Genomic DNA, 24,794 nt, shown 5'->3' on the forward strand with positions numbered 1-24,794 from the left:
ACACAGGGGCTGTAGGACAACACACTTGTGTTGGCACTTGTTACATACCTGCTACTACAGCATATGTCATGAACAGCATTCGTATATCAGTCACAAGACAGCTGCTTGCAAACCCAATCATCATAAGAATCCCTGACACAACCACGCATGTTCTGCAGCTAAACACATTGATTACAAGGCTGGCCACAGGCCCTGAAACAGATAACGATAACAAAGTGTGTATAAACATCTCTTGATAGGTAAATATGTATGCATGTATATTAAGACGAAAATCCGAAATTCCGAAAATAAAATTTGGTGTTCACGTATACATATTCAATGGAAATTAAATCATGTCAGTTTAATTGTTGAAAACCACACACACACACACACACACACACACACACACACACACATATATATATATATGTGTGTGTGTGTGTGTGTGTGTGTGGTTTTCAACAATTAAACTGATGAAAATGTCAGGCACGATGAGCATTAAGTTACACCAAAGCTTTTAATGTTGATGACTTGCGTTCCTATTCACAGACAAGTGTAGGAAAATACTTATTTTAACCCAATGATTAATATAATATCATCGAAATCTTATGAACTCAAGACAATAACTGTATCTTGTCACCTTTTATAATTTAGAATATAACCTACCTGCAGTTGTAGAATGGAGGGAATGTACTCATGGGTGGTGTTGGCTGCTTCCTTCACGACGATGACGCTGGGCCCTAGCGTCAACTACGCCATTGGCGTGTTCCACGTCGCCATGTTGAAAGAGTTTGAGGAGGACTTGGTTCTTACCACCTGGATAGGATCCATCTTCGGCTGTATGTTTGCCCTTGCTGGTACGTGAAAAGAATCGACACTTCAACTAGTCCTGATATTTTTCGTCTTATTACGCAGGCACTGTTCTATCTTCTTGTCCCTGAGCAATCTTTCCTGTAAAGTTTGACAATATATTTGGTTTTGAAACGTATGCATTCTTTGAAATAGTCTTATTTCAGCGAAAATCATATGCGGAAGTCTTTGTTCAGGAAAAGACATATATGTAAAGAACACAGATGGCAAAACGACAAGATATTTCGTATATACCAGGTTATTTACAAGGTCCTATTGTAAACGATTAATTTTTTCAGGTTTAATAGTGTCCAGAGGAAAGGATTTTCATTCGGGAAAATATTCCAGTGTTAGTAACATACTGGCTGTGGAAATAGTATCATTGGCAAAAGATTCCACTGAGAGTATTACTTCCCCTGGAAAGAATCTTCAGGGGTGAATTAAATATCCTATTACACTATGACAAAAATAGTCAGAACTGACTATGAACAAGTGATGTATTCCTACTTCAATGTTAAATGAAACAACACCTTTATGATTTCAATTAACAATGACATGATTTAATTTCCATTGAATATGTATACGTGAACACCAAATTTTATTTTCGGAATTTCGGATTTTCGTCTTAATATACATGCATACATATTTACCTATCAAGAGATGTTTATACACACTTTGTTATCGTTATCTGTTTCAGGGCCTGTAGCCAGCCTTGTAATCAATGTGTTTAGCTGCAGAACATGCGTGGTTGTGTCAGGGATTCTTATGATGATTGGGTTTGCAAGCAGCTGTCTTGTGACTGATATACGAATGCTGTTCATGACATATGCTGTAGTAGCAGGTATGTAACAAGTGCCAACACAAGTGTGTTGTCCTACAGCCCCTGTGTGACCCATGAATGAAACACACACACACACACACACACACACACAACAGGAGATTGTTGAACAAATACCTTTCAACTGTAGGTATGTTCGGAAGTCATATTCGTATTTCTGTCACAATCTAAAATGGATTAGAAATGAATAGATTCCCCACTCACATATCACAGTCACCACTTGCGAAAGATCTTCAGCCGCGTGTGGATGTATGGATTCTTGGTTAGAACAGGTCCCACCAACCTAATGCTTGTCGTCAGAGGCAACCACATTGATAGAGTGGTCAGGCTCGGCCAGACTTGGTTGATGCATGTCATCGTATCCCAATTGTGTGGATCGTTGCTCACTATATCATTCATTGGATTGTCTGGTCCAGACTCGATTATTTACAGACCGCCGTCACATAGCCGGAATAGTGCTGAATGAGGCGTTTACAAAGATCTACAAAAAGACGCTTATCTGCACAAGAACGTCCCCTGCTGTCAAAATATTGGCAGTGTCATTAACAAACGCTCAGCACCCAATTGGTGTAAATTTTTGTAATATCATTAAAGCAAAGATGTTTTGACATTGACAACAAAACAATATTTATGTTCACTTGCTTCAACATGATTTTAACAATAGCGCAATACCAATTTCGCTTGACACTTATCCACTTTTTGACAATTAACTCCTGTTACGTACATCCAGGCAGCCAAGTGTTATAAATCGTTTTGCTAAGTTTAGATTTGTGTCTTTAAGAAACATGAAATATGTCACTTTTTTGTACAGTACTATTATTTATGATGGTTCACAACCTAAAATAAAATTACATAGTGACTTGAAATATGTAACAAAGCGATCATTAGTCAGGGCTCTTAGTTGATACCTAGTACTGGCTGTGTAGATAGTAACAAAATGTGAGAAAAAACGAATACCCACGTCTTCTTTAATGGATCCTTGCTTGTCGGCAGAGTCAATGAAAAATTAGGTGGCAACAATATGTGACATGAATTGGTCGTTGGTAATGCAGTCAATCGCTGGTTTGCGTGACCCAAAATTCATACGTTACGTGTAGGCTTCATACAGCTGGGGTAGTTCTAGTTTTGGAAGCAACATTCACTAGTTCACTTTGTTATTGTACTGTGACGGGCACCGTGCCTTATTTGTCATCTTTTTGAGAAAATGAGAGAAAATAACACGGGCGCATGGGGACAGGGGGGTGAGTAATCGTTGAAGAGACGTGAACAAAATATTTAAAAAAACCTTTATCTTTGTCTAACACATGTATAATGGTATGTGTCCATACGAAATAGATAAATAGTTATGAAATATTTTTATACAAACCTAACTGTAAATTATTACACTAAAAACGTTTGTGTTTGTCCCGAACAATGATTGAAGGGAGACAAGGGCTGTCACGAGGAACGGCGGGATACGTTGACCCCGTTTCAGTGCAGGACAGCATGAATAATTGACGTGTCGGACTACATGACTAAACATACAGAATGCATTGCATTTGGGGGATAACTTTTAAAGAGAAGTATAGTTCATGTTTTATTAAAAAAAACACACTCACAACGTTGCGGGTGTAAAATTTCAACAATATCGGTATGTCTCCCCTGATCTCGTCTCTGATAACCAGTTCAAACAATGGTCTTAGGTTTGCTGTCATTTGTGGTCAGGTAACTGTGAAGACACAATAGAAACAAATCACTTCTAATTGTTGCATGCTATTTCAGGTTTAGGCACGGGTCTGGCGGGGACCGGTGCAATTGTTGTCCTTGGATACTACTTTCCTGAAAACGCAGCTGTTGCTCAAGGGATTTGTGTCGCTGGGGCAGGACTAGGCATGTTTGTGCACCCAGTCTTAGTTCAGTACCTGCTAGATACATACGGATTCCATGGAGCCTTTCTTATTACTGGAGGAATTGTGTTTCATGCCTCTGCTACTGGTATGCTGATGCGCCCTTCTGAGATTGAGCGGAAGAGAAAAAGACAGTTTTCGGGAGGTGGAACACTAAGAAGCAAAATAATACTCTTAATGTGTGGGGACTGTGCTGGGATTGTGAATGTCGTCAAGAATATATCGTTCCTACTTTTTGCAGTCAGTATTTTTTGTTTTGCTCTTGGTGCATCAACAGAATATTTATTTCTACCAGACTTTTTCATGAAAGAGGGGTCAACATTCAAGGACGCTTCCTTTGTGATATCATTGTCCGGCACAGGGAGCGTTATCTCGCGTATTCTCACAGGAATTGCATCCAATGACGAGGACATTGGCGGTGCAATTTTGCATACATCAACCACTGGCATCATGGCTATTTTCACACTTTTTGTGCCTCTATTCCAATCATCTTCGCAGCTGAAAATTCTTTATGGGTTTTTCCTCGGATTGTACACAGGAGGTGTTTGGGTACTCATGAATACAATAACACTTGACATTTTGGGACTTCAAAACTTTGCCACTGGTGTTGGTGTGGTTATGTTTTTCTGTGGAACAGGCTACTTGATTGGACCTCCAATTGCAGGTAAGTACCCCCACCTCAAATACATGTAAATTACAGCCATAGAGCTCTTTCCATATTCATTAGACATCTCTAATAAAAGCAGAGTCCATTCTACGATTACGACATGATCATGAGCATGTGTTTATGAATTGCTCTCAAACAATGATGATACCCTATATCATTTTTGTCGCTGATGCATACAAAATGGACATGTCCTCCAAATGTCCATCAAACAAAACAACGTTAAACATCGGAAATGCAATATAGCCAGTTTTCATTTCAAAAATATACTCTGCAAAACAAGAAACGCAAAATTGGTAAAGTCGTAAATATCTGAACGTATTGCCGACACCCATACAAATTTAACACCAAAATTGAATTGGTCATTTCTGCATGGATTGGGATTGATTTGTGTGGAAAAAAATGAGGTACTGCAGAAAATCGGAAAGGAACTAATCACATGAGAGCCTGGCGCTGAAACAAACCAACCTATAACATGCTACATCACTTGTTGGTCTTTAAAAGTTTGTTGAGTTTTCATTTGCATGCCATCGCAATCTTACAACAAGTGAACAGCGAAAACATGCCACGACTGACGGAAGCACGACGCAATAACGCCATCGTCCGACGGCAAAGAGGGGAATCATCAATAGGTGTAGCCAGGTTTTCCAAATAGCACCAAGCACCATTACCTGATTGTGGAACTGTTATCAGACACACGGGACAACACGGGACCTTTCCAGATTCGGTCGACCACGTACCACCACTGGAGCACAGGACAGATAATACGGCTACGTCACTTACGTGAAGATCCACCATGGCAACATCTACAACTACGGCCATACCAGCATTGTGTGGGATATCAGCCCAGAAAGTGAGGAACCATTTACGCGCTGATATTCGCTTTAGACGTCGGCTGCGACATTAATGGCGTCAAGGTCACATCGAATGGCCGCAACTGCGAAGGAGACAAGTTTGGACACCTTTTCATGCTTCGACGTGCGGAGGGCGGACGTCGTGTTTACAGGCATCATGGGGGATGTTATGCACACATTTGCATACGTGAAGGGGACAGATTTAGTGGTGGTAGTGTGATGATGTGGGCAGCCATCTCCGACACCAGTAGAACAAACTTGGTGCAAGTTCTTGGGAATGTAACGGCACAACGTTACAGGGATGTTGCCACACGTTCTTCCCATTATGTAACGAGCGAGCGTCGTTTTCCAACAAGACAACGCCCGACCTCACACGGCAAGACTGACAACATCTTTTTTGACAACTTCCATTACAGGACGATGCCAGTCAGTTTTGGACTCTAATGATGGCCATAGAAGATATTGAGAACAGATGACTGTTCCATGTATACCATAAAGAACCCAGGTCAATGACAATGACAATTTTAATCAATCGATTACCCTCTGTTGATTATTTATATGGTATATAAAATATACATCTAAAATCACTTTTGGGTTTCGCTTTTTGCAGAGTATATATATATGGCCTTTACCTACAATGTTTTGCAGACCCTGGTCTGTTTTAGTCTGCATGCTTATGCTTGCTATCATGCTGTATCTCACACATCTATACAAATTTATTAATTAGTATGTATACACAACACAGCAGCCATATTTGTTTCAATATATCCACATAGTCCTGATATGTACTTGCCTTTTAATTAATGTTGAATGAAATTTAAAAGGGTGACATTCATACATCAATCCAACCAACCCCACCCCCACCACTGCTGTATGTTTAACCAACAGAAGTACCATTTTTTGTGTGTAACATGTTTCATATTTGTTACAGTATCTTGCATGCGACAAATTGTTTCACAAGAAATCCTTAAAACAAATCCCGGCATGCTAATAAAAAAGACATACCTGTGACCTCATTGTAGGTGACGCATTTCCACTCGCATAGTTTAACAATTGGTAACTGATTGATTTTTCTGGTATGTTGTACCAGGTGGTGGACTATGCAGACTATGAAGCCTGATATTCATTCTCCACGCTGAACTGGCTATTGTGTTATTACAAAGCAATATGCACAGCGATTGACACCCGTTGTCTTGCAGCTGTTGACAGGTTGACTGCTATATCAAACTGATAATAAACAGGCATGAAATACTCATATCCCCGCCAATATGACGTGACAGGTTGACTGTTATATCAAACTGATAATAAACAGGCATGAAATACTCATATCCCCGCCAATATGACGTGTCCGGTTGTGTGCAAGGCATTAGCCCCTGTGAATTATGTTCACTGGACCATTTTGTAAATGGCCTAATTGCAAGGACTAAAAAAGTTATTACCGGTGTTTCTCGGTCTTTTCATAGAATGCGCAACTTTATTTGTGATGAGTAGTGTTGTTACTTAAACAATACTCAGAGAAGTAAGGAGTTCTTACTTTACTTAGAGATCATTGAAAACAGGGGTTATCAAGAGGTTAACCGAGCACCAATCATCTGATGATCTGAGTAGTAGACTGGTGTCTAGAAAGCCACATAACTTTTATGATCAGAAACAACTACTACAGCGAAGCTCCAAGACAGTGAGTTGGAGAGGAAATGAGTTGAGTCATTTTCTGCACATTAAAGAAATCTTCAAATTTCAGTTTGCCACTCAGATCACAGTTGAAGTCCATGTAATTAGGACATGTTCACATTCATGCTGCTCGGAGAGACCTTAAATGTTCTGCATGAAATCAGTAAGCGAATGTTACAACCGTGCCCATGACACTTTGGAGAAACATACACACAGGCAATGCAGAACTGCTCGGAACTCGGATGGACGGAAGGAGAGCACCCGTTAAAATATCCCTCCTCCACTTCTTGGCGGGGGATAATAATTTCATGAAATGGCGTGAAGGGCTGCTACTGTCATTGCATGCAATACAAACAACTTTCTAGTTTTAACTAGTTTGACATCTACTCATGAATATTATTGTCATATTATAAATGCATAAATAACTGATTTTTGATAAGCAAAATAATATCTTATACACTCCATTAACTGATAGGAATAAAGGTTAAATTGCCAGTGACCACTTACAATGGGGCATCATTTCGACAATAATAGTAAATTGTATTTGCTTTTGTTGTAGGGGCCATTTTGGAAGCGACTGGTGATTACTACAATGTCTTCTTGTTCTCCGGTAGGTATCGATCAAGAAGATTTGTTCAGGCATGTTAATGTCTTCTGTGGTACATATGCATCATTCCGTTCGTGTTATACCGATGTTAAAACGATGCATATCACACTGCGGTATGTCATTAAAACGATTATGAATAATTTATAGATGTGATATATATATATATATATATATATATATATATTTATACTCCTTGAAATTAATTAAGCACCGCCCATATTTTCATGAGCTAATTAACTTGTGGCCTAGTGATAAATATGTTAGAGTTAACAGTATCCAATGATGTTTACTGCTTACCAGAGTTGCCAATCATGAAGAACACAAGGGTTTGAATTGGAAAGAGGTTTCCGTTTTGGAACTTTCTAGAAACCTGATTTAAATATTTTAAGCCTTTTTACACCATAACCGCGCGTATGAATATATATCGTTAGCCTACGCCGATCCATAGAAAATGGTTACCGTCACCCACAAGGACTGTATATCGTATCGATATTTCCTCCATCAGACGCTGGGTCTCTAATACACGCTGGGTCAATGGCTCTCGTGATATTAATAGACGGCCGCGTGTCTAATAGAGGAAATACTTTACGTTTGATATCGGATGCTTTTGGCGACGATTTTTATGTCCTGATCCGTAACCTGACTGCTTCGATGATGAGATTACAAGATTTAAGGAAGGCATATCTTTTGAATACATATAATAACCTTTATGAAACTCTTTGGGACATGTTCGGTAGCGAACAGGTGATTTCCGCACTGAAACAAACAACAATGAAAGTAAAATATAACTTCATAAAACAGTGTTTATTCTGTAAAAAATTATTCGTGACATGTTGTTTATGAACCTTTTTGCGATCGATATTCATTGCCATCTCATTTACTGGGGGTAACAGATTTGTCAACTTAGTGGGACTGAATAGCAGATTTTAAAACACAGTAGGTTTATTTCCTAATTGATGGCTATTTGAAGAAAGACGTTATATTCAACAAATACAATTAGTGAAAATAAATATTGAACTGCTTCAAACTACTCTGTATGATCAGAATCCTAAACCAATGTCAGAACATGCAAGAAACACAGTTCTCATCAATACTAGTACTTTGTCTAACCTCTCTGCGCGCGAACGACTGCCGCTAGATGCCTACTCATTCCATGAAGCAGACATTGGTCTTGATGTTGATGTATTCTAGCTCAATACCCATGCAATGCAGCAGCAGGTTCTCGCACATTTTGCACTGGTTGGTATCGGCAGAAATAGATGGCCCCAAAAGATGTTCTATTGGATTAAGCTCTGGACTACTTTCTGGCCATGGAAGTGTCACCATGGCATTCTCACGAAACAATTCCAGAGCAGCACGTGATCTGTGATGTCTAGCCTTCTACCATGATGCAGTATGCAGACAATTTACGACGTGCCGTGATAGCGCTTCGTAATGAGCATGCAGCCTGTGTCCCTGCAACGTTCACGTGAATTGTGCTTTACGTGCAGCGTGTGCAAAATGAATCACTCATTTAAGAAAACCCGTTTCATTCTGTGTCATTTTGACGGTAGCTTTTGTTTACCAACGACAACAATGAAATCCAAACAAATTGTTAACTGTAAGCATTATTAGTGGAAATCATTTGTTTCCTGAATTACTAGTATATTTGGCAATAGTATTGAAAAGTACAGTATTCCACATCTACCCTGGTGAATTCAGTTTGATCAATGACATGCAATTTTCACTGAGACAAACCATTAAGCAGTCCTTAACTAAACCAGTTCCCAGAACAAACTCCAAGCAAAATGCCTAGATTCAACGATTGGCTTCAAGACTCAATATCAGGGTACTATCATACTGATGGAGGTGCCAAATATGTTGGTACACCTATGTCAAAATGGTGAATATATATCCACCCAGAAATGTGTATGTAAAAGAATTTAGGGTGAAACCAACAACCAATACAAGTACTGCACATCAATTACAATACACAATACACAATAGTGTGGTAGTACACAAGTTAATGGCAGTATGATGACAGTGGTCAGTGAGTGAGTGAGTGAATTTGGTTTCACACCGCTTTTAGCAATATTCCAGCAATATCACGGCAGGGGGACACCAGAAATGGGCTTCACACATTGTACCCATATCGGGAATCGAACCCGGGTCTTCGGCGTTACGAGCGAACGCATTAACCACTAGGCTACCCGACCGCCCCGACAGTGGTCAGTGGTAATAGCAAAAGTCAGTTATAATGATAAATGCACCCAGCCGCGACAGTTTTCAAGCTTCCGAGATGGGCCTAGGCATGAAATCCGGGATGATGGGTGATCTTCATTCGAAAGCTGGTCTTGATAATGTCAGATAAAATGTGAGACGCAATGTGTAAGAAAATGTGTAAGAGATGCGAGAGCCACGCTCTTGTCCCATTATACAAAGTCTAGCTAGCTTCTCGAAATTTCCATACAGAGCTATCACATCATAGAATATTCCACTTAACGCTCAGTCCCCGGAATTATACACATTAAACGAGCATCCAATTATATACTCAACAACAAAAGTTCATGCGACATCAATATTTTAGTGTAATTTTGAAACAAGTAAAGTTGGTTTTTCAATATTGTAGTACATGTATGGAATCAAGTCACATAAACGCAACTGCTGCGGAAAAGCATGCATTCCATTCCATGAGGTTTATGCAAGCCCCATGCATTTCACTACCTAAGAAGGGGTATAAAAACATGTGCGTTAACGGGATTCCATATGCATTGTTTAGCATCGTGCTGACAACAACCACTCAGAAAAACAACAAAATTACGCAATTATTCGACATTACGAAATGCCACGCCTATCCGAAAATGAGCGTTTGTGGGCCATTGGTATGCTTGAAGCAGGATCGAGTCAACGTGATGTTGCAAGACAATTTAACGTCCACAGAAACACCATGTGTTTATTGCAACGTTGGCAACAGACGAAGGCAGTCAGAGACCATCCTCGGAGTGGCAGGCCACGCGTAACCAATAATCGACAAGACAACAGACCTACGAAATCGATTCCAGCCAGCAACAGTATCCCTGGCCTTCGACGAATATCTTCACAAACCGTACGTCGTCGCCTCAGATGTGCAGGGATTGTCGCCAGAAGACCCGCTAGTCCTCCCATTTTGACAGGAAACCACCGTCAAGCACGTCTACAGTGGTGCAGACAGCGTCTACGCTGGACGTCCATGCACTGAGGACAATTTCTATTCACTGACGAGTCTTGTTTTCACCTCAACTACAGCGATGGACGGATTCGAGTGTACCGACGTCGAGGTGAACGTTGTCAATCATCGTGTCATGGAAGAAGATCTGTTCGGGGGCGGCACCGTTATGGTATGGGGTGGGATTACAGCAAGACAGAGGGCCCGTTTGATACCGCGACGAGATCATCGACCCTGTTGTTCTACCGTTTTTGCGTCGCCATGGCCCAGGCATTACCTTTCAACATGACAACGTCCGCCCTCATATATATTGCTCGACTTGTTTAGGATTCTCTTCAACAAACCAAGGTGAATGCTATTCCCTCACTGGCTCGCTCCCCTGATCTCTCACCAATCGAGCACATGTGGGATGAGATGGATCGGCGCCTTCGACGTCAACCACGTGTTCCACAGACACTCCAGGAACTTCGAAACGTGCTCCAGCCGATATGGACAGATATCCCACAGGACTTTGAGCTACGTCTGGCCCATACCACGAGGCGAAGATGTGTTGTTTGCATCGCAACCATAGGTGGATGCACACGCTATTGATTTGTAAATTGACATTTTGGCGTGTTCATGTTTTGTTTTTTTTATGAAATCACGCATTTTCTGAAATTTCTCCACTTACGAGGAGTCTTTTATCTGTTGCAAACCGAAATTGTTTCAGATTTGGTAAAAAGAATAACTTTGCATTAAATCCTATTCAATGTCACAGGAACCTTTGTTCAGTAGAGTAACTTCCTCACCACTGATTACATTAAATAGCACAACGTTGATTCAATAATATCAATCACTGATTTGCCAGGTTCGCATCGCCTGTTCCGTTGCTGGAAAATTCCGGATACTTAATAACAAACACTAATCTTTGATGGTTGATCAGTGTACATGTGCAATGTACTTTGAATGTGTTAAATTATTAAATAGCCCATTATGTACAAAAGAAGTAATTCAGCCACATGTCATGAAATATTCCCGCGAGAGAATATACATGACGTTAAACATTACATAATTTATTTCCTTAAGCCTGTACATTATCACAGGCTGCACCTTAGCGACAGGCTGCACCTTAGCGACAGACTGACTTATATCAGGCTCTGTTATAATATGATGAGTTGTGTATACATGGCAGTGTAACTTTTAAGGAATAGAAATAAACTAGTATGCTGCATCAATTGGTTGAAACGTGATCGAGACACCAACGCCTCGTGATTTGTGTTTGAAGGCATGTTTAAAGGCATGAGTTGTGTTCATTACTTCTACCTATGATCCTGCTTTCAAAGTCCAAGCTTCGCCTTAATTATGTTTCTAGGTTTGTCAGTTTTTCCCGTGCTAGTGAGTTTCACCAAAGTGGTAGACGTCTAAGACCTGCATCTTTTCCCCCACATCAAGCTGATATATCTGTCCTAATGTTCAAACAAGCCTTTTCTCCCTCACTCATTAACTTATGTTTACTCTAGATCTGATTGTGTACATGTTTCAGTGGCACCTGGCACAATTTCACACAGAGAACATATTTATTTTAACTTGCCTATTAACGCGATTAGCACGCCCAATTATTCTTTGGACAAATATATATCTGTATAATCCATTTGAAGGTTTGAAGATTAGGAATATATAATCGTTAATAAATATGTGACAATTAAGGATTTGAAAAGAACCTGTTAGTTCAAAGAAGATACATTTCAGAAACTTGTAACATTGAAACCACTTTTGTCTGGACCCTTTATGTCGGAATTTCCTAGTTCCGGACGGAACAAATTCATAATTAAACATATATTTCTATCACCATGAATTGTTAGTCCTGATTTGAGTTTCCGGACGATTGTATTGGAAACGGTACCATCCAGATAAAGACGATTTGAATGTACATCTTCACTTAAACTGGTTTCCATCTGAAATGAAGCAGGACATGATACTGATGTATTTGTTGGTTTTCAGGTGCAATGATGTTCTCGGCCTCTGCGTTTGGCTTTCTCTCAACTCCAAAGAAAAATACCCTGAATCCTCTGGATGATACTCTAACGGAACTGAAAGTGTACAGTGATAACGCGTTCACTGGCGTTGCAGAGGTTAGAGAGAATCTCGTTTCACCTTCGGAACGAAAGGAACTGTTGAATGATGAAAATATATGAAACCAATTTGGCTATTTTGCAGGTACAATACTCCCTTCACCTTTGACATGAACTGGCAATAACCATGTGTTTGATCAAACGTATATATATATGTATGTATTCAATTATAATATGTATTAAATGAAGATCTAGATGGTAACATGCCTTGATAGGTCATTAAGACACTTTAATGTAATAATGATGCTAACAGCATTTATATTGCTGCATGGTTGGCATATCCGGGTATATTTAACTCATCCAACTGTTTGTTTCCTGAAATCCAATTATTTCTCTTTTAGTTATTAGATCAATGTCTGCCTTATATTCTAAGCGCTTTCTGAGGCCGCAAACATTTAAACTTAAGATTTTAAGACTATTATTAAGGTAATTGTAGAGTTATTACCATCATCATCATCACCATAATCAACAACAACATCATAGTTGCAACATTGGCAACTATATCATTATTACAATTACTAGCCAATTCAGAACCATGTTTTACAGCATTTACATTGTAACAAATGTTATACTTGATATAACACTTTCTTAGTAAAGTACAGACTCTAGTACTTCTTTGGGTTGAGACACATCATGGATTCGAACCCACACTCCCAGTGTGAGGCACCTAATCGCCAGCACATAAAGTCAGCCACTCAGCCACCGAGGCTTCCACAACAATAAAAAGTCCTACAGCTGGTTGTCTGTATCACGTACTGTGTGTAACCCTCTGACAAGTGTAAATTGGCACGGCATCAGTGTACATGGGATCATCACTATCATCACCATCATCATCAGCAGCAGCAACAGCAGCAGCAGCAGCAGCAGCAGCATTAATAACATCATAATCATCATCACCATCATCAACATCAACGACGTTAACATCAATATCACAATTATCAGTAAACTCAGAATCATGATTTACGGCATTTACATTATGATGTAGAAATATATTTTCCTTTGTTTTACATTAAATCTTTGCTTCTTGAAAAAATAAATAAGACATATCTGACATCAATGCTTTATGGCGCTTCTGTGTTTGTGTATGTTTGAGTGAATATATTTACATCAGCGAATTGTTTTCCTTATCTGAGGAAACATGGTTATTTTAGATTTTTACCAAGTCCATTGTATCATAAACATTGTGTGCACCATCTGTGTTTTCCTTTGCCATGCTCAGTACATTTACCTTTCTTTCTGTGGGTTATTTCAGACAAAGTGTGATCTATGGAATTCAGAATATCAGATACATTGTGAGCATGATTTGTGTTTCATTTTGAATTAACTTCAGTAAACTACGCTTATTACGAACACGCTTATAACGAACTGACCGATATAACGAACTTTGTTTTAGTCCCGACCATTTGTTGTGTACATGCTGTATGACGAACTACGTATGCTTATAACGAACTACGGTTGTTACGTACTAAAATTAGTGTTGTTCTCGAGTTCGTCATAACGGTAATTTACTGTAATATATATATATATATATATATATATATATATATATATATATATATATATATATATATATATATACACACCAGGGTCATATTGAATATTTCTTTCAGACTTTTTGTTTAGCTTACATGTGGTATGAGCTTCTTTGTTTGATATCTTGTTCAATCTGACCATTTACTTCGACATCTGTTATTTTTACCATCTGTGATACAGTTGTTGTTATCCAAAAAAAACTGGAGCAATCCTGTAATCAAATACGTTGTCAACACTTTTTGGAGTATCTTCAAAACTAAGTATCTGTATTTACATTTACTGTACATAAGCCATTTAAATGTCATCATTGTCAGGCCTATCTGAGACAGGAATGTTGTATATTTATAGTGAGTGAGTGAGTGAGTGAGTGAGTTTGGTTTAACGCCGCTTTTAACAGTATTCCAGTTATATCGCGGCGTGTCAGCTTAATGTTGGAGGAAAGCCCGAAGTGATTCAGGTCTCAGACGTTTACCACTTCGGTGAAACCCACGAGCACGGGTATGGTGCTGACAAACCTAGAAACATAATCGGGGCGAAGCGGGATTCGAGCCCACAATCACAAGTTTCTGGCGTGCCCAAGGGACGCAATTCTGCACAGCGAATCGCGGTTGTATATGTATAACATATATATTTATATATTGTGTGTTTATATTGGGATTCCATGACATATTTACTTCAGCATCTTTAGGCTATCAGTGATTGAAGCATTTGCAATGGTGATATCAGAAACAATTTGAAGAACATCAGTGTTTATTGGGGATTAAAAGAGGATGTTTACTGTTACAGGTTATTTTACAACTGCCACATTTAGACTCACTTACTTAAACAAATAAGACCCGGGTTCGATTCCCGACATGGGTACAATGTATGAAGTCCATTTCCGGTGTTCCCCGTTGTGATTTTGCTTGAATATTGCTAAAAACGGGGTAAAATCAAACTCACTCACTCACTTTAACAAATACATCTTCCCAAGTAAACAGTGTTGGTGTTTCTGTCCTACATATAGTGTAGACTTTTGACCATCCTCGCATCTCTGAAGGGGTTCCTGTGACTGATTCACACGGGTCTTTTTGGCCCTACATAGGGGAGGAGCTACATTTTGAAGATTATTGTTTGAGCAGTGGCACGAGTACCTCCCGTACATAGGAGTTTACCTCCTTCGGAACTGGTCCTGAATACTCTCAAAGTCCCCCCTTCCGTTTTTCGCTGCATCTGTCTCAGATGTTTATGGCCGTGGTCGGGTACGGTCTCCTGGGTTAGCTGGTGTTCGTGGTCGGCCAGTGCGATGAACGGGTTTGAATTCAATTGTGCAATCCATTTGTAAGTCTGACGATATAAAGTTCCCAAGAAACTTTCCTGACATTTTTCGAAATTTGATTCAATTTGGGTTTCTGTCTCTTGTATGTTATTGATAATCAGGTTTTCTCGATTAGAATGAGTGAGTGAGTTAGTGAGTTGGGTTTAACGCTGCTTTTAATAGTATTCCAGTTATATCACGGCGTGTCAGCTTAATGTGGGAGGAAAGGCCGAAGTGATGCAGGTTTCAGACGTTTACCACTTCGGAGAAACTAACGAGCACGGGTATGGTGCTTACTAACCTGGAAACATAATCGGGGCGAACAGGGATTCGAACCTACATTCATAGGTTTCTGGCGTGCCCAAGGGACGCAACTCTGCACAGGGCCGTTGACGACTGGGCCAACCGTGCCCCCCCCCCATTATGGATTGAAGTGGAGCCATGATTAGGAGTGAGTAAGAAAAAGTTGTGTAACGCGACAGTCAGCAAAGTTCCAGCTGTATCATGTCTAACAAAGCAAAACAGTTATTGAATCCCTGATCTCCAATGTATGCAATAGGGGCAAGATGATAAGCAATCCAACAAATCACAAACCCCGACCACCAAATCTCAAAACAAAGCAAGCAACGAAATTTCTTCATCGAAAATCATATATGTATGCATCCACTGCTCAGTTTGGGACCTATTATAAATACGTAATCGATCTTATATAGAGTTAAATGTTGTATCCGCGACCGACCGTTTGAAAACAGACAGACAGACAGACAGGTTTATTCAGTATTATGGCCATAAAGTACAATTGATTCTAACTCATAATATGATGTCACGTGCATATACAGAAATTACATCTTCTTGAATCTGATAGAAAAAGCATGCTTTATATAAGTAGCCACTGAAAAGATAACATGTTTATTATGTGTGTTGATAATATTGATAATTAACATTTCAGATTTGTAGTCATTATTCAAGAAGGGTAGATATGTAGATCTTAACTTTATACGTGTTACACTTAAATAAGACATCTAATTCATCTTCAATTTCACCTCTATCACAATTGGTACAAACACTGTTAACAGCATTAATATCTTTAGATTTACGACACATATTTACATCAAAATTATGGAATGGGATTCTAAATTTACAAAACGATCTTATTAATGACTTTTCTGGGAAGACAGATACATTACTTGACATGTAATTGCTAAGATAATGCGAAGATGAAACAGTTTCGTTCCAGTTTTGTGCAAATATATCTTTCACTCGCTGCTTAAATATTCCAATGGCTATGCACAAACATATTGCAGCGTCCAGTTTCACCAAGAATTGCTTTAATTGAGGCATATTTACCAGTACCAACAAAACGTTTGAAGTGTGAGGTATGTACTTTTTCGATGGCAGCATAATATTTTGTTCCCCATATTTCCGAACCATATAGTAATATTGGTGCAATTTTACAATAAAAAATATTGCATGCTGTTGAAAATGATACATACTTCTTTTGTTTAAACAAATTATACAAGGGCATACATCCTTTTCAAACTTGAATAGCAAGTTGTTTACATGCTACTGACAACATTAATTTAGAAGAGAACATGATACCCAAATATTTGTAGTAAGATACAACCTTGACCGAAGCATTTCATGAGTCCGCTATTCCCTTTTAGCAACAATGCCACCATTTCTATAGACCATTATGTTTGTTTTATTTAAATTTACCTCCAGTCCACATTTCAAACAAAATGATTGTAATACATTTAATTGTTTTTGTAAACCGCTTACTGCAAATGAAAACATTACAATATCATCAGCAAACAATAGCATCATAATATCAACAATATCTTCATGGACAAATATACCATAATTACATTGTTTATAAATTTAGATAACAAGTTCATTGATAAAAAAAATGAACAAAACAGGACTCAAAATACAACCGTCTCACACCTTGGGACGTGGAAAAAAATCTGTTTTACCCTTGTGAGTCATTATACATGCTTTTACTGATGAAAACATACTTTGCAGAACATTAAACATTTTCTCATGACAACCCTTGATTATAAGTAGATACAGTAACTTTTGCCTATCAGCAAAATCGAAGGCTTTCTTAAAATCAACGAAAGCGCAGTAAAAACGTCCCTTCGGTTTGCATATATATTTCGAGCACAATGACTGTGAAATGTACATATCATCTATGGTAGAAAACCAGCTTGAGATTCCGATATATAATCATTAATTTCCATCCATGTCCTCAACCTTTTTTTCTGACACAAAAGTGAATAACTTGACAGTAACATAAATACCTCTGTAATTATTTGGGTCCGCCTTTTTTTCCAGATTTGTATAACGGGATAATCATACCTAAGTTCCACGAAGAAGAGAAAATACCTGTATCTTATACTTTGTCAATAGTGATTTCAAAAAGGGAATGAGAATCGGTCCCGCACGCTTAAAAAACGCTGAAGGTAATCCGTCCTCTCCAGGTGCTTTGTCGAGTTTTAGATTGAAAATGGCTTCCTCTATCTCGTATGCAGTGATTTCGTCTGATAAATCATTACTAAAAAATATACTACAATTTTCACAAGAATGGTTATCAAGGAATTGTGAAACCGAATGATCAAATTCAGAATGATCTTCTGTAGTTGCAGGTTTCAATAAATATTTAAAACGGGTTGCCCAAACGTCAGGTGATATTGTATTACTGGAGTTCTTGTTTTGTAGAGCACGTTTCATTGTATCCCAGAATTTCCTGCAGTCATTATCCTTTGCTGCTGCATTTATCTCATCACTCGTTTTATTAAAATCTGCCCTTGCTTCAATGTATTTTTGCCAATTTAGCGCACAGTTATATTTTCTTGTTTAGTAGTCTTTATTTCTCTGATTAGAATTGAACACTGTCTTCATCAAACCAAGCAGGTTGTGATCTTCTAGTTTGCTTAGCTGTATCACGAGCTCCTCCATATAGAGCACTGTAAAACATAATTTCAGATAGTTTGTCAACAGCTTTGTTAATGTTAGCATCTAATATCATTGAGAATTGTTCATATATAATCTGACTTGTAGTATTCTGAATACATTGTAAATATGACCCAAAGTTTTCAATTGGTAGAATGTATCTTGGAACAGTCTCCACTAAACCATCTGTGGTTTTTGGTGATTCCATTACTTGATTGTATATAACATTTTTTAGTGTACATTTGACGGGCATGTGATCTGAATCTGTACGCTGGATAACTGACATGTCAATGACATTTGGGAAAAGATCACTGGAAACTATGAAATAATCTACAGTACTGCATCCTGTATGTGACACAAAAGTGAAGTTACTCGGGATATCCAATGGGGCTCTGCCATTTTCAATATGTATACCCATTAATTAAGTCCAGTATAGCTCTACCATACTTATTTGTTTTATAGTCACGAACACTTCTTGTAACTGAAAAATTATCTCTAACATAATGTGGATCAATTGGTAAATACTTCACATCATCATCAAGGATAAAATCGTGGTCACATCCCGTTCTTGCATTAAAATCACAACATAAGATGAATTTACAGGACTCATCATAATCTTTTTTGATATGTACTAACTGATTTTCCAATCTATCTGTACCATTTTCTGTACACTTATTGTAGAACGGAGATGATTGAGGATGAATAAAGACAAAAGCAATGAAAACGTGTATTGGACTTTCAGCATTCACAATCTTGAAAAAGATAACATTATCCCTATGGGAATAAACTCTCTCGAAGTATCCCGCCAAACAATGTTTTATACAAACTGCAATTCCACCAGATAACATTTCACGGTACCTATGGTCCAGACAATCCAGTGACTGACATCATGAGCATCTATCCACGCATTTGAGATACGATCACATGCATCAACTAGCGAGCCTTCCCACCCGATCCCGTTTGCCCGTCTCTTACGACAAGCATCGTCGCCTCTTACGGCAACATGGTTTGATGTAGTATATAACGTCGATGCATAATAAAACGTCTTTTTAGTATTAAGTGTTAAATTAAGATTAAGTTAACTAAATCACCATGTACAATGTATTTGTTCAGTGCAAATCAACAGCAGAATGGTTGTTTCTGGGGTCCGTGGATTTCTTTTAGAGTTAAGTGGTTAAGTGGTTACGTGAGTGATTTGACTTTTAAATGCACATCGATGTCAATGCATAAGTCGTTACACCATGTACTTACTGAGGACGAGCATCATCTTCTTTAGGCAATTGCAAGAGAGTCAACTGACTCTCCAGTTTCCAGGGGAGAGGGGTTGGGGTGTGATGATCAGCAACATGTCTGTGATAATATATAAACTTGAAAGTTGAAAAGTGTCACACATGGGGATTGATTAGAGTGTTGCGTTCCAGAATATATACATCTACATTTAGCAGGACGATTGTTCGGGAAGAGTACAGATGTATACAGTGCACACATAGACACACGTTCCACTGTAAAAGAAATGAAAATTCAAGTTGTTACATTAACATCAAACATGTATGAATACGATTTTGATCTTTTCCAAGCATCATTCATCAATAAAAGCGGTTTCGTGTTCTGTTTTGAATATTTAAAAATGCATGGTACAGTTTTAATTCATTACTCTATTCCGTGAGGGGTCCTGTTAACTGACGCTTTTTGTTCATTATACTGAAATTAATAGTCAGTGCTGAAGTGTGTTCAGATACTGACTTGCATGTATTTCAACTCCATAGCCGGGTTGTATTTTTGTGGTTTGTAATTCACAATTTCTTGTCGGCAGATATTAAACCAATGACTCTATTTGGAATACATGTTTTGTAGTTACTGTTAAAAAATGTGTGTGTGATTTCGATCTGTTTCCAATGTCCGACCTGGGTGATTGTTTTAGCCCCATTTGGGATTCCATGACAAATAAGGTCCTCTGTATCCAATTTGTGATCTGAGACTTTCTCATCATACACTGGCGGTGATCGTTGATAGTTGATCATGCTATCCTCCACTGGTTTGCCTGGATCGATGATTTATGGGCCTCTGTGATACTGGAGACATATTGCTGACTGCGTCCTAAAACAGCATACACGTAATGTTTAATGTATGATTAAGTGAGCTGAGGTGGCCTAGTGTCTTCATTCACATGTCACGCCAAAGGCTCGGGTTCCAATACACATATGGGTATAATGTGTAAAACCTTTCTGGTGTCCCCCGCCATGATATTGCTGAAAGATTGTTAAAAGCGGCGTTAAACCCAATTCACACACCCAGTATTTGAGAACAATATGATGATATGCATTTTTAATGTAGGTATGTACATGTACGTTTTCGATAATCCCAATTGTATCTGATGGTCTTCTCGATAACATCTTAAATCCATGTGTACATGTTGTTTAGGCGGCATCGGTGGCGGACTAGAGACTCATGGTCGTACAGGGATCTACTGATAGTCGCCTCGAAGGCTTGTGGGTTTCACCAAAGGAGAATACTTTTTGGCCTGCGTCTCTAATTGGTTTCTCCAATTATTCCAACACATTTAGAAACAAAACCCCAATACTCTGAAACAGGTTAAAAGACACAGTTTGTTCACACAATCCGAACGTTTTAAGATGTCGTGCCTGACGTCAATATGTGGTGAGTCTGGGTGCTGAATATGTATGACTCGCACACAAAATGATCGATATATGTGGATTGATTTATCGAAGCTCAACCTACCAGGTTACAGTTAAATGTCTTGGACGCTATTAAAAGTGTTATTGTATTTGACACCCAGTGATGGCGCGAGTCGTTCTTGTCATTCGGTATTTCCTTTGTATCGCTACAAACCTACAAATATCAGCAGGGAAACCCTTACCTGGCCCTAAGGGTATCCAGTTATGCATACAGAGCTGTCAGAGCATCAGGGGTTGCGAAACTGTTGCCTTCTCGTCGCAGCAACTCCGATGTGACGTGTCTCCAGAGCAGGATGTTATGTTGCCAGATGTGAAACAGTTCAACGTCGCAGCAATGGAAAAAGTAAGTTTTATTGACGATGTTATTTTATAGAAACTCATTTTTCATGTTCAACGTCTCCTGTCAATCACGCCACTGGAATCACGCTTATTTCTCTAAATGAACATGTGTGGTCCAGTGATGACAAGAGCTGAAAATTGTTGTGCAGAGTTGCGGCCCTTGACAGTTCCGATCCGCCGATTAAGGGTTAGAAATTACGATGGTACCTGTCCTGTCGTCAACATACCCATGACTTTCACCCTAGAAATGGGCATCTCACGCGAAAACCTGGTATCAGGACTATTTGATAGTGATTCATAAACACAGGCTCATGATGTAGTCGGAATTGTACAATCGACTTTTACCAATTTCTATTGGATGTAGAAAGGGTTTTGTCGCTTTATTCCCACATCGAGATGACAGGTGTGCCTTTAAAGAAATGTTGTTCAAATTTAATTTTGTATCATGTTTCAACAATAGCCCGATAAAATGAATACAGGTCATCTACATTAAGCTCAGGGGTACTCTTTTTGGATGAAGATAATCTCCCCGTGGGAAACATTTGATATAGTCCAATTAAAGAAATACATATTACACTGGAATTGGGAATTGATATAGGATGAATATGAACAATATATGTACTAACAGCATTAGGTAATCACTTGGACATCGAGAATTTTAATTATACAGCTCAGCATTTGTTACGGAAATGTTTATTCCCGAAGAATGCAGCTCAGCATTCTCATCCAATAAACAGAAATAAGAAAATACGGAACGCAATCAGATGAACGACATATGACATCGACAAGCAGTCACTACACATGTGGTCAGTACTTAAAATCACAGGAGATGGCAAGTGATGTTTGTTGGCTGGTTAATGCTGCATTTTGGGGGTAATTATAAATCACCATCAAGTTTATGCTCATAACACAGGATTGCATTCGGAATTGTCAAGTGACTTTCCGAAGGATCATAACACGGAAAGGGGAATGCAAATGCGCGTCACGTGGTATAACATCCTTCAAGCTTACCAGGCATGGCAGTGGCAAGACGCAGGCGTTCACTGTACCTGGTGAGTAGTGAACCTGGTGTGTATTGTAGCGGGTGAGTTGTGTACCTGGTGTGTAGTGTACCTGGTGTGTATTGTAGCGGGTGAGTAGTGTAGTTGGTGTGTATTGTAGCGGGTGCGTATTGTACCTGGTGTATATTGTAGCGGGTGCGTATTGTAGTTGGCGAGTATTGTAGCGGTTGCGTAATGTAGTTGGCGAGTATTGTAGCGGGTGCGTATTGTAGTTGGTGAGTATTGTAGCGGGTGTGTATTGTAGTTGGTGAGTATTGTAGCGGGTGCGTATTGTAGTTGGTGAGTAATACAGCGGGTGCGTATTATACTTGGCGAGTATTGTAGCGGATGCGTAGTGTACCTGGTGTGTATTCTAGCGGGTGCGTATTGTAGTTGGTGAGTATTGTAGTGGGTGCGTATTGAGTTGGTGAGTATTGTAGCGGGTGTGTACTGTAGTTGGTGTGTGTTGTAGCGGGTGCGTATTGTACCTGGTGTGTATTTTAGCGGGTTTGTATTGTAGTTGGTGAGTATTGTAGTGGGTGCGTATTGTAGTTGGTGAGTATTGTAGCGGGTGCGCATTGTAGTTGGTGAGTATTGTAGCGGGTGCATATGGTACCTGGTGTGTATTTTAACCGGCGCGTATTGTAGTTGGTGAGTATTGTAGCGGGTGCGTATTGTACCTGGTGAGTATTTTAGAGGGTGTGTAGTTTAGTTAGTGAGTATTGTAGCGGGTGCGTATTGTAGTTGGTGAGTATTGTAGCGGGTGCGTTTTGTAGTTGGTGAGTATTGTAGTGGGTGAGTTTTGTAGTTGGTGAGTATTGTAGCGATTGCTAATTATACCTGATTCTTCAATGTGCAGATGAACATTAATTCAAACAATAGTTCAGTTATAAACAGGCATGTCAGTATAATATAGGAGTGATGCCAAACATAACATAGATTATGTGCATTTAGAACGTGGGTGAAGCCATTGACCATCGATGTAACGCAGAGAAACTACTATTCAGAATCGGTAATTGACGACCAGCGGATCCTGTCAAGGTCATGTGACGTAATGATTCGCTTACAGAGATAAATGTAAAAGGTCAAAGCCAGCGAAAAATCAGTCTCGACTATCCGCCGAAACAGATGTCATGTGGCCCAATAGACACACTAGTGGTTAGAAAGGGAAGAGTATGCTCGGGAAAATGTTAAAACTTCCAAAATTGTAAGAGATTTTAAGCGCACGGATGGCCCAGTCGTCTAAGGCGTCACGGTTCGCTGTGCAGAGTTGCGTCCATTGGGCACGCCAGAAACCTAGGACTGTGGGTTCGAATCCCGGTTCGCCCCGATTATGTTTCTAGAGTGGTCAGCACAATACCCGGGCTCGTGGGTTTCACCGAAGTGGTAAACGTCTGAGACCTGCATAACGTCAGGCTTTCTTTCCACATTAAGCTGAAACGCCGCGATATAACTGCAATACTGTTAAAATCGGCGTTAAACCCAACTCATTCACCGTAAGAGATAATTCTTTCTAGTTTCGGTAGTGAAGTATAGCGGATCGTGGGTTCGAATGACATATTTGCCTGAAATACTTAGCTTGTGGGTTTCATTAAAGGGGTTAACGTCGAGGACCTACGTTCGTGAAGGCTTTCCTTCCCGATTTAGCTGCTACGCCGTGAATACTATTCAATGAACGTAAACTCATTTCAGCAACAACACCCGTAGTATGAATTTCAGTTGATCAACACAGTCAGTCTTCCAGGCCACTCGATTCACAAAAAGTTGTGAAAAACCTTGGGGATTATTATGAATATTACCATATATGTATAATTCGTAATCCTTTTGAATTTAACATCGTAGTCGAAACATATTCAGGTTCGTCTGGAAAAAAGGGTAAACAGTTCTCACGGAGGGTTCTCACTGTTGGCCTCACCAAAGCCTCGACGGAAAACCGACCAGCCAGCGCTATGTATGTCCTGGACCTTAGTTCTTACAAATGGGAGATTATTGGTCAGTTTAAAGGAAAGGTGGTCAGCTTGGACTTTTGTGGTAACGTCCTCTACCGCTGCCAGAGTGATCCCCCGGGGCTGTACAAGACCCATATGTATGCTGGGAAGTTCGACATTGCATCTGAGGAACGCAAATCTCTTTGTAAGAGACTTCTGAGCATGGTTTATGCCTGTAGTACTTCTCTCAGTATCGATACCTTATGATGAAAAAATATTTATTTCTTCTGTTGTGTCGTATGCTATGAAACTTCTACTTTTCCGCGATATGCATTTGGCATATATACATGACCTTGATTCGTTTCT

General features: G+C 39.3%; 1 protein-coding gene across 1 annotated transcript in view; it reads left to right on the forward strand.

Annotated features, from left to right (window-relative positions):
• The first annotated feature begins 667 nt into the window (after positions 1-667).
• LOC139448703 (monocarboxylate transporter 12-like) overlaps positions 668-24,794 on the forward strand; it is a 31,553-nt gene continuing 7,426 nt past the window's right edge. The window contains exons 1-8 of the mRNA XM_071230253.1: positions 668-836; positions 1,526-1,669; positions 3,428-4,216; positions 7,301-7,351; positions 12,513-12,643; positions 21,336-21,464; positions 22,374-22,512; positions 24,358-24,633. Of these exons, the coding sequence (XP_071086354.1) occupies positions 668-836; positions 1,526-1,669; positions 3,428-4,216; positions 7,301-7,351; positions 12,513-12,643; positions 21,336-21,464; positions 22,374-22,512; positions 24,358-24,633 (1,828 nt within the window). The remainder of the gene's footprint in view (positions 837-1,525; positions 1,670-3,427; positions 4,217-7,300; positions 7,352-12,512; positions 12,644-21,335; positions 21,465-22,373; positions 22,513-24,357; positions 24,634-24,794) is intronic.

The sequence above is a fragment of the Haliotis cracherodii genome, unplaced genomic scaffold, assembly GCF_022045235.1.
Source record: "Haliotis cracherodii isolate W230 unplaced genomic scaffold, xgHalCrac1.p SCAF_7, whole genome shotgun sequence".
Lineage (NCBI taxonomy): Eukaryota > Metazoa > Mollusca > Gastropoda > Lepetellida > Haliotidae > Haliotis > Haliotis cracherodii.